The 11,599-nt window shown below is 39.2% G+C and overlaps 2 protein-coding genes across 4 annotated transcripts; one reads left to right on the top strand and one right to left on the bottom strand.

Moving 5' to 3' along the window:
• Positions 1-598: 598 nt before the first annotated feature.
• Positions 599-4,124, top strand: LOC135631489 (uncharacterized). Its single transcript, XM_065139211.1, has 2 exons — positions 599-838; positions 1,366-4,124. The coding sequence occupies exon 2, from the start codon at positions 1,540-1,542 to the stop codon at positions 3,829-3,831; it is 2,292 nt and encodes a 763-aa protein (XP_064995283.1). The 5' UTR covers positions 599-838; positions 1,366-1,539; the 3' UTR covers positions 3,832-4,124.
• Positions 4,125-7,867: 3,743 nt separating this feature from the next.
• On the bottom strand, positions 7,868-11,278 carry LOC135631870 (photosynthetic NDH subunit of lumenal location 5, chloroplastic-like). Of its 3 annotated transcripts, none has more exons than XM_065139912.1 (8): positions 11,137-11,278; positions 10,872-11,063; positions 10,572-10,722; positions 10,367-10,455; positions 9,175-9,229; positions 9,001-9,086; positions 8,183-8,347; positions 7,868-8,092 (listed from the first exon to the last, which is right to left on the bottom strand). In XM_065139912.1, exons 1-7 carry the CDS (start codon positions 11,158-11,160, stop codon positions 8,195-8,197), a joined length of 750 nt encoding a protein of 249 aa, XP_064995984.1. In that variant the 5' UTR covers positions 11,161-11,278; the 3' UTR covers positions 7,868-8,092; positions 8,183-8,194. The 3 variants fall into 3 exon arrangements, with proteins under 3 accessions (XP_064995984.1, XP_064995983.1, XP_064995982.1); XM_065139911.1 differs by having other exon boundaries at positions 7,868-8,089; XM_065139910.1 differs by having other exon boundaries at positions 7,868-8,347.
• Positions 11,279-11,599: the final 321 nt, after the last annotated feature.

Genomic DNA, 11,599 nt, shown 5'->3' with positions numbered 1-11,599 from the left:
CCATGCCCTTCACCCCAACTCCTTGGGTCACTACTAGTCCTAAGGTTTCAGAGCACCCATCACCACCATGTGGGGTCCACATGGAATACTTGCCAGTTTGAAACACCCCGCCCCCCCCCCCCCCCCCCCCCCCCCCCCACTCCCATCCCACCACCCTACCCTTAAAAAAATAAATAATAATAATAATAATAATAATAATAATAATAATAAAAGGGCTTCTTCACATGTGCTGTGCCTGTGATCCATAATATTATTACCTTAGAAAAGGAGATAATTAAATGATGGTGTCCTCAATAAATAAAAGCAATAGTAAGCATTCACAAACACCCACTACAGCTCTGTTATTGTGTGTTAGTTAACTTTCTCTTACAGTAATAATAAGGCCACAGCTATACATTCCTAATATTTATTATATTAAAAAAATCCCTCCCACCCTAATTACAGTCATTTAATCTCTGCAATTAATGAAAATGACATATCACACCCTGGACCCAAAAATTAACCCTAGTTAGGGGAGGGGAGTGGAGGGGAGGGGGGTGGGGTGAGAGGAATAGAATAATAAAAGTCAGGTTAGGGTTAAGAAGATATCAGAATGAATGTATACACACAGGGCTGTTGTGGTGACCTCTTCCTTTTTCTTGCATAACCATTTTGGTATTTGTGGATTATTGTTTTAGGTCTGAAGGGGAGTGGGTTTGACCCGAGGAGCTCAATTCCCCCCTAATTTTTTGAAGTTTCGGGGGGGGTGGGGGGAATTTTGCCCACCGAGACCTTCTCATGGCGGCCGCTCGGATCCAATAATTCCATCAATTACGTGGATTTCCTCCGAAAATAATTGGTGATCTCTCCTTCCTTTAATTGCCCCTTTTTTTCTTTTTCTTTTCCTTTTTACTCTCGGCTCTCGTCTGATGGCCGCGATCAGGGCATTTAGGGTTTCTAGACTTGTAATCCATCAAAAATGGGGAATTGGTTGCCACTGTTCGTTAATTCATGCTCCGGATGAGCTCTATAATCTGTAAATCTTTTCTCATAGTTGCCCATCTACTTTTGCCTAGCAAACGTCGAGATCTTGGAACAATTCAAGTGTTTTCACTTCACAGACAACAGAAAAACATGAATATTTTCTTCTGTTTCTCGATTGTTCGGTGGCCAAGGTAGCTCTTTTTAGTTCTCAAGTGTGGTTGAGCTGTCTTTGTTTCATTCTCTGGGGTCTCCGCCTGTCCTACTTTTAGGTTTAGGATCCAATGTGTGATCTTACGTGTTCTTAGTTGACATTACACTTAATATTTACTACTTATGCAGTGGTTCTCTAAATCCGAGTAATTGATCGTTTGCCTTGTTTTTTTGGGTTTTTTATCACTTCAGTGCGGTAAACTTGTCTGTTCGGCCTCCTTGTTTCGGTTGCGGATATGGGAACATTTTGCTGGAGGAAACAGAATTCTGTGTTGCTGTTGGTACAAGTGTAGGAAAAAGAAAATTTCTACATCTTCTCTTCTTTCGCGTGCAAGATCGTTTGCAAGCCAGTAGAAAGAGTAGAGAATGGACTGTAACAGGGAGAAGGCCCTCAAGGCAAGAGAAACTGCGGAAAGGAAATTCAACGCAAAGGACGTCAAGGGTGCCAAGAAGTTTGCCTTGAAGGCCCAAAATCTCTTCCCATCACTGGATGGCATAAGCCAGATGATTGCCACTCTGGATGTTTATCTTGCAGCAGAAAAGAGGATCCATGGGGAGAGTGACTGGTACGCGATTCTCTCGGTGAATGCCTTTGCAGATGAAGAGACACTCCGGAAACATTACAGGAAGTTAGCTCTCCAGCTACACCCTGACAAGAACAAGTCTGTAGGGGCCGAAGGTGCCTTCAAGCTCATTTCCGAGGCTTGGAGTGTGTTGTCTGATAACAAAAGGAAAACGACATATGATCAGAACAGAAATGTCAATGGCTATCAGAACAAAGATCATTCTGTTCATAGTAGTGCCAATGGTTTCCACTCATCTTCCAACGCCTCGACCTCCAACAAAAGAGCTCGAAAGAGCAACAATGCTTCCGGCCCATCTGCTGTCTCTCAGTCTCATACAATAAATTTGAACACGTTTTGGACATCATGCAAACAATGCAGGATGCAGTACGAATACCTCAGAATTTACCTTAATCACAATCTTTTATGTCCCAACTGCCATCAAGCCTTCTTGGCTGTTGAGATAGGAATTCCAGGTAATGCAGCCAATTCTTCTATTCCTTGGTCAGCCAAGCAGCACCAACAGAATTCAAACCATAATTACACACTAAAAAATGGCTATAGTTCTGGGTTCAGTACCTCCACTTTTCCTGGAACAGGACCTACAGAATCCCAGAATGGGGGAAATCTTGATTCTTATAGCCATCAGAACTTCCAATGGAGCTCTTTCAGTGGATCAGCTGGGACTGCTAGCACAACAGATTCTGCTTTTCAAGCTGCAAACCTAAACCACAAGAAATTTGAGAAAATGAAAAGAAAGCATGAGAAGGCACAAGCAGCGGCTCAGAGGGAAGAGTCTTTCCGTACAGATGGTCATATCTATAAGAGTACAATCGACGAATCTGGAAATTATAATGCTGGTCACACTGTCAGTGGTTATGGTCGGGGTCGATCTATATCCAAGGTTGGCAGACCAGCAAAAAGGAGAAGCAATGGTGATCAAAGCAGCATTTATCATCAAACAGATGAGGCAGAGAATTTGCATACAAACGTTCAGAAAACTGTTAACCCTGACGTTCAAAAGGCTAATTGTGTTCTTGAGGATATTCCTAGAACTAGAATGACTGCAAGACAGAACAATTTTGTTAGGGAGTTTTCACAGATTAATATTCGACAAATGCTGGTAGAGAAGGCCAAGGCAACAGTTGTTGAAAAGCTAAAAGAATGGAACTTAGCTCAAACAACCAAGTTGGGAGAAAAAGAGAAATTAAAGCAGAAAAATGGACAAGAAGCAGTTGTAATGGATGGGGATACAGGCAAACAGGCCTGCTTGGATGATTCCCATGATAAGGATTCAACACATGACCATGATGACAATTTGGATAAGAAAGTCCTTAAACTTGTATCGATCGATGTACCTGATCCTGATTTCTATGACTTTGACAGGGATCGCCAGGAGAGGACTTTTGAAGGTGATCAGGTATGGGCTACGTATGACAGTGAAGATGGCATGCCACGACTCTATGCCATGGTTCAAAAAGTTCTCTCTCTGAATCCTTTCAGGATCCGCATGAGTTTTCTTAATTCGAAGTCCAACAGTGAATTGGGACCAATTAACTGGATAGACTCTGGATTTGCAAAGACATGCGGAGAATTCAGGGTGAGCAGATATCAAATAAGTGATACAGTTAATATATTCTCACATAAAGTTAGATGGGACAAAGGTCCCCGAGGAGTCATTAGAATTGTGCCTAAGAAAGGTGATACTTGGGCCTTATATAGGAACTGGTCTCCAGATTGGAATGAGCTCACACCTGATGATGTGATATACAATTATGAAATGGTGGAAGTACTCGATGACTATAACGACGAGGATGGTGTGTCTGTGATTCCATTGGTGAAAGTCGCTGGATTTAAAGCAGTTTTCCATCGACATATGGGCCCAACAGAAATTAAGAGGATCTCTAGAGAAGAGATGTTTCGTTTTTCGCATCAGGTTCCTTCTCATCTGCTTACAGATGAAGAAGCTCATAATGCTCTGAAGGGATGCCTTGAATTGGACCCGGCAGCAACTCCTGTTGAACTTCTTCAGATTATTACAGAAGTTAAGGTAGATTTGGGGATGGAGGCAAACGAACAACAATCAGGTAATTGATTTGGAATCTTTGAGGGGCTTTGGATGAACCTTTGTTGTCGAACACAGTGAACTTGTCACAAAATCAAGTCTCGTTGAGCTTCTATTCTCCATTTCATCATCTTCCCCCCTTTCTTTTTTTCTGACGACGTGAATTAGGATGTCAGGCTAGATGGTCGATTCACTTGTCTTCTGTGACAGTCATTGTTGAACATGTCTAACTATTAACTCTGATCTCTTATGGAGATTGCTGGAGATAGAAATCGATTTATGGAGACTACATTTTAGTGTTAGAACCTGATTTCCTTCTTTCCCTTGGAGGTCAAACTTCCAATGTCATTAAAGGTGAGTATGGTTCTAACATGATAGTTTCAGCTAATTGATTACTAGTCAAAAGCTGCCAAGATACCCTTCTGTATCCCTGTCTTCTATGTTTCTTTAAATGTGATATGTTTTTATGTATTTCTTTGAAGCACTCTACCTATTGTGCTCCCTTCATAGAAGTTTATCTTCATTATTATGATTGAGACTGATAGCATTTTACGATTTACGAAAAACTGAAACCAATGGCACCTGCATGGTTTATGGCAAATTGAAATTGCTCCTTCATTAATTTCCATTTTGCTCTGTTCTTTTTCTTATTTGAGACCTTTGTCTTAATAATTATGAAAATCGGTTTTTGCCTACTGCTGATATTTTCTTCTGTTTCCTTTTACATAACTTGTAATAAAATATAGATAACTGTCTTCTTGCTTTGTCAATGTGTTTTAGCAGGATTTTAGTTGTTAAGTGCTAGAGTTGAACGTTGATGCTGTGCAGAATCCTTTGCCTTATTCTATGATATATCTGCCATATCTATGGTTATCCATCGGGAGCAGCTTCTCATACAGACTACCAGGGTACCATTTGACATCTGAACAAGCTTGTTGTTTCAAGCTTCATAGCTTTAGCATTCTATACATATTAATCCCAACCAAGAACTATGAGTTATTGGAACTATAATATATGACGACATATGCAGTTACCTTTGAGCAACTATGAACAAATTTATTAATGTCTCTCTTTGTTCCTAAAATTAGCAAATTGTTCAGTTAAATTTTGTCAAGATTTTAGACTAATTGAAACTTTTTCAATGTTGGACGGTTGCAAACATCTCTCAGTCCATTGTACTTGTCAAATAGAACCAAACCAGTCAATTCCAAGCTGTCCAACTGATCCATCTAATCTCGGTGATTTGACTAGTTCTCAACTAGTTAAGTCTGATCACGCCAGCTCTGCCAATTGCAGTTGATTCTACTGATCCCCTTGATCTCAACTGACTTCTGACCTATCCCAACAGATTCCAGGGCACATATAAAGAAAAAATCCAACGATTTGGATGATCTTCACTAATCTCGATCCTAAATCCTACAGTTGCTCCCGGACCCCACTGATTGTTGGATCATGCTAAGGATGCTAGTTTTTCTTTGGTTGCAGAGAACTAGACCTTAAAATGCGTTCACTATCGTCAATGGTAATATATTGTAAAGTATTCCATTAGGCTAGAACTAGTTCGGATACTCATATCTTGCTATTAGTCCAAAACTAGAAAGGTAAATGTCTCCAGTTGGATCCAGAAAGAGCTAGATGATAGAAAGGTATATATATTTTGTTGGTCCAAGATCAAATGATGATTTGTCCTTATTTTCTTGTTCAAAAAGGTGGAAGACCCAACTGTGCCCAGTGACAAGAGTGAAGTAGTAAGGTGACTCTGGGTCAGCCAAAATATAGCAGTTCAAACTTTGTATTTCAACCAAACCTTTTCGTTCGTCGACCACAGATTAGTTAGCCCAGTGGATGTGACGTTTGTCGCCTCTTGCTAGTGTTTGATCCCTTGTATGTTCCAGTTGGTACATCACTGAAATCTACCAGCTTTGCCGTTGCTACACTAACACATTTATCATCCCTTATGATCGAAAGAACCCATCATAAGTCAGAACAGATCGAACTTGAAATATGTTTTACTTGGTTTGGCTGAACTGTTGAAAAATACCACCTGTGGTTACGTTGTCATTAATGAAGAAAGAACACACTTATCACATATGACTTTAGAGATCAGAAAAGACGATAGGGCTGCGACAGTAAATGATGAAACTTTTTAGTCCAAGTTTGGGTCTTCTACCACACTTGAACTCACACTTCTCAACTTGGGTTAGGAAGACACAGGAAATCTCTTGCTTCAATCTAGCTATAGGATTGCTGATAATGTCGACTATGTTCAATAAATTCTCATGGAAATTATCGACCCCTGTGGACTGCCAAGCCTGGCTTGCATGAAGAAATTAATTCCATATTTCAGGCAATCCATTTCTGCTATTTCTGTTGTTTGTTACAGGCATGGTCTTGCAAATAGAGATCTTTGGTGGATGTTAAAGGTGTCTCAAGGTTGTTTTCATCCTCATTATTTCTATTTGTCGGTGGCTAGATATCTATTATCAGGCCAGATAAATCATTGGTTGAAACAATCAGCGATTTCGCCGAGCTTTTAGTTCGTTTCTGTACCAATTAAAATTCGTAAGTAGATGCAAAAGATGCGTTCCATCATATCCATAATTTTTGAAAGGAACAGCCTCTCATTCGTCTTAGCCATTTCATGGAGGTAATGCTGTAAGTTTCATGCAAGGTTAGTTCCTTTCTGTAAACTATGATCGAAATAAATAGTCTTTATTTTTTGCCAAATAGCACTCAGTAATGGCAATTTTTCTGCAGCATCCTTAATGATGGAAACTTAACCAGTTCAAATGTGGGGAAACTGTTACGATGACAATTATTTTCTTTCAGAAAGTGATATTTTCTTTCAAGCATGGATGGATAGAGATCTAAAGAGACTCTGTTTGGACTCATATTTGTGTGACATAATTAGCAAAATAATGCCCATAAAGCATGTCTCACAGGAACAATTGCGTGTATGATGCCCATCTCTCTCTCTCTATTTCTAGAGAAAAGAGAAGAACTAATTCCTGTGTATTTGAAGGGGTTCAGAGAGGAGTAATAGGCAGTGGCAGTGTGCAGTGATGGTATTTGAGTTTACTTGCTGCTGTGATCAAAGATATGTTACGTGTTTGTGAATTACTAAATGCTCTTTATATTTGAGTTTACTCCTTTTGACACAGATAAAGAAGAAGAGAGAAAAAGGGTGGGACATTACTAAGCGATAATGTTTTTTTATACAAATCTGATACAAATCTGGTACAAATCTGAAGACCACACAAAGTATGATACAAATCTGGTAATATTTAAGCATAATGTTTTTTTATATATTGTCAAGATTCTGAAACCTCCATCTTATCATGGTAAATAAATCACTTGATGTAGTTTGCATCTTTGTCTTTCTCGAAGAATAAAAATAGAATTAGGTTTGTTGATTTCTGATAGAATTCTCGAGCCGAAGAACAATAGAGTAATAATATTTATTTTTGGTGAAAGAAACTCAAAAGATTGCTGTGTATTATGTATGACATGATGTCTTTGATCATCTGTGTATCATAATTGGCGTACACTTACTAAATCCGCTGTAAAATTAATTGTATCCGAGTAAAATAGGAAGCCCGTGATGATCACATCAGCTGGGGTTGTTGGTGGTGGATTGAAGTTATGATCTAAATAGAGGTAATAAAAGGTCAAAAAAGTCAGGTTGACCCAACCGCGGTAATGAATGCTAGGCTCAAACTAACCATGGTTTGGGCTGTTGTCTATTCACCTTTGCGTCAGCGATGAAAGTGAAAATTCAACTTTCTGAGTTGGACTTCACATCTTTTTGCAACTGAATTCGACTCAAAAAGTTGGTCAAATTTTCAACTTACTTTGCATTCATTGAACTCACTATCCATAGAGTGCAAGTGGAAGAAATCTTTATGTAAAGTATATATATATATATATATATATAATATTAAGTCATGGAGAACTCCTGAATTATTATGTCGCTGCTGCACTTGTGGATTAGGATCTCAGAATCCCACCACTTCAATCCTATAAACAACAACCTTCAGTGAAGTAGCAATGACCAGATGAGACAAAGTTAACAGATCAAGTAGCAAATTTTCTCCATATGATGATCTTTCCAAACAATCGATACAGTTTTCCAATTATTATTAAGTCTCATTTAGTTTACTTTTGAAACCCAAAGAACAAGCAGCAAAGGATCATTTAAGTCACTGCTTAGATACCTCCACATACAATAGCCGGCAAAATAAGCAGGTAACCAACCCCTCATCAGATGTCAAGTCATAACATTGTCAACCTGCTATATGATCAATAGCCTCTTTAAAATAACACCAGAAAACTTGAAAGGAAACGCCGATATGGTCCTCTTCAGAAGAGAAAAGTTGTGTACCTCTTTTTTGTTTTAGACCATGGGAAGCTCACCACAGTCGCTGATGACGACTCTCTTCTTGGGACGATCACCACGATCGGTCTCTTGTGACTCGATCAACCTCACCACATCCATCCCCTCCAAGACTTGACCAAAAACAACATGCCTCTGGTCCAACCATGGTGTCTGCACAAAACCCAGTTTTTTAGATAACATCACATTTCGTGTTCTACAGTAACTTCAGTATATATATTATTCCACTCGTAACAATCAAGAAGCATAGACTCCTATATAATGTGGGAAGGGTTAAATTTAAAAATAAATAGAAAGTGAAAGTAATTGTGTATGACAAGTAAACTCAAAGATGAATAAAGGTCTTTTAGATCCAATATGTGCACCTAGCAACATTATTAACATGTCCAAGGGGGGTGGGGGAAGAGAGAGAGAGAGAGAGAGAGAGAGAAGTATCAAGATCCAACGTAAGGGGATAGTTCATTGTTGATGTTCCAGCTTCTGTGATATTCTTGACAATGTCCCGGAAAGAAGTAGTGCAGAATTTGCACTTCCATGATATTTATGAAAAATCGGCAGTTTCAAATTTGGATGTCTGCAGAACATTAAGTTGTTTTGCAACTCGGCTAAGAGCCAGAATGCCTTAAAGCATCTGTCTGAATCAAAGCATGTTGCCGGTGGCATCGTAGGTTGCCCAAACAATGTTGTACAAACAGAAAACATGGTACAAGTATAAAGGTGAACTAAATGGAAAGATGGATAAAAAAAATTGCAATATGCTAATCCCAAATCTAGGGGTCAGTTTCAACCCAAGTTCCATAGGTTACCTTGACAGTGCAAATGAAGAACTGGCTCCCATTGGTGTTGGGCCCTGCATTTGCCATACTAACCACTCCAGGTCCCAAATGAGACACTAAACAAGTTTCATAAAGTTAATGAACATAATTTTATAAACCTAATATGACTGACATACAACAAATGGATGACCACATTCAACTTACACTTGAAGTTCTCATCTTTGAATGTGCGGCCATATATGCTTTTACCACCAGTTCCCTGAAATTCAACCAAACAAAAAAAAAGGAAAGTTAAACATGATGCAACATAACCTGAAGAGCTAAATTGTCATAACACAAAAAAGCCTATAAATCCTTTCAACTCCTAAATTACTTCATCTAGCATAGTCACAACATTAATTGAGTAAACTCAAAGAGCAACTGATTGAATTGCAGCATCAGTTAGAACATGAGAATCACATGGAAATGAATTAAATTTATTTTTAAAAATAATATAATTTAAATTTGAAGATCAAATTCTTTTACTATCCAAAACAGTACAAATGAACTTCATTCACACCTTAGATCAATTTTTTGTCAATGATCACATCAGGAAGATGCTTCTATACTCCAAACACTAAAAGTAAGATTTAATGCTAAAAAAACTGTTTTAAGATATTTTAGTGCTTCAATCTACTCACGACTCAGTTATCACACGTGGAACTTTGTATATTAGAATATGTGGCTTCATGTAGGATCATTTTTCTGAAAGTTTCCCTTTGCTGACATATGTACTTAAAAATTTTTGGATACATAGTCACAAAATTATGCTTCAGCTTGGGCCTTGCTTTTGCTCAATTAAGTTCATAAAGTTTGCAAAGATTAATGAATAATAACATAGTCAACTAAACATTGGTGGTAGCATTGATATTCAACTGACGAACTCATAGTATGATGCACAAACACACCACAGCATTCATTAAAAGACTCTCTGCAGCTCTGCCTCCCCACTAATGTGATTTTAAATTTTAACTCACAAGTTAAACACGATATACATAAGATGTTCAGGTAAGAGACATTTTCTTTCTACTGTAACAATTATTTGACACCTGCAATAATCCGAAAATGAACAGTATGGATTGAAAACCTGTACATTTCAACAAAATGGAATAGAATGTGCAAATCGATGTCCTTGATTAGAAAAAGAACATCATAACTATATAAAATTTTAAAATACCATCTCCTATAAGTTTTTTCCAAAAGCACCGATGCAACAGCATGACATAATTACGGACCATATGCACAATTTGGAAACCCTTCTTGTACTTCGGAAGGTTAAACTGAATCAGAGGAGTGACTGCATAATAGAGAAGCTGTAGCCACAGCGAAGAAGAGGAGAGGAAAGGAGAACACATACGTTTCCCTTGTCGAAGTCTCCTCCTTGGATCATAAAGTCCTTGATGACACGATGAAATGCAGAACCCTTGTACCCAAAGCCCTTCTCACCTGACCAAAGTACAGCACTGTCAAGAATTGCGACTCCCTCCAGCCCAAGCAATCAAAATCCACAGTAAAGGTGAGATATTTTGCTCAAAAAGGACAAAGGTACAGCATATTTAAACCTGTGCAAAGAGCCCGAAAATTTTCTGCGGTCTGGGGGCAATCATCCCCGAACAACCCTATCACAATCCTCCCCACATCCTTCCCCACCGGATTCCCAATACTTATGTCGAAGTACACTTTGGTGGTGACTGTAGACTGCACCTCAGCTTCCTAAAATTCCACCACGCAATGCAATCAAACGAAGAACAGATTAGAAGCACAAAAGACCTAACGGCAACCAATATGGCGGAAACGAGGGTCATTCTAGCAGTCATGAAACGGAGAGTGACGAAAACCCTAAGTGATTGGAAGCTTACAACCTTCAATTCGGCACGAGGCGAAATGGCGTAGCGGGCTTTGGCTGGGGAAGCGGGTGAGACTGAGAAGGGCGAGATGAACTGACGCGGCCAGGGGCTCTTACGGAGGCCCAGGGAAGCGTGCGAAGGGCTCAGAAGAGAAGGGCGACCGGAGCTTCTCGACCCGCCGGTGGCGGCCGTCGGGCGCACGATCGCCTGCAAGAGGGAAAAGGAGAGTGAGGAGTATGCGAAGCTGAAGAAAATGGAAAGGGGGAGGGACTGATTCTACGATGGAGGTGAAGGAAGCCGCCATTGACGGAGGAGGACGAGGAGGGGTTTGGGTTTCAGCTTTGTTGTGTATGGCTTTGAGCGATATGATGGCGATAAGGTCGAGGGGATGCTGGTGTTTTTGTGGTATTGTTTTTTGTTTTTGTTTTTGTTTTATTCGGACTGTTTTGGCAACAGAAACAGCGGATCGTTTCGGACCACACACCAAACTTTCTTCCTCCGATGGGCCGTTTTCGCATTTGCTTTTTGTTTTTGTTTCTTTGTTTCTATGTTCGGATAGGACTAACAAAGAGGAAAATATCAAATTTTCAAATAATTTTTTTTATTTTTATCAAAACTATATATATATATATATATATATATATATATATATATATATATATATATAATGAATGGTTGGCGATCCATATCATCTTAATTTTGTTCTCCCGATTTAACAAAATACTGAATCGAACACTATCTTC

The sequence above is a fragment of the Musa acuminata genome, chromosome BXJ3-2 (genome assembly GCF_036884655.1).
Source record: "Musa acuminata AAA Group cultivar baxijiao chromosome BXJ3-2, Cavendish_Baxijiao_AAA, whole genome shotgun sequence".
NCBI classification, from domain to species: Eukaryota; Viridiplantae; Streptophyta; class Magnoliopsida; order Zingiberales; family Musaceae; genus Musa; species Musa acuminata.
The sequence above is the reverse complement of the archived record's forward strand: the minus strand, read 5'-3'. Positions and strand labels throughout refer to the sequence as shown.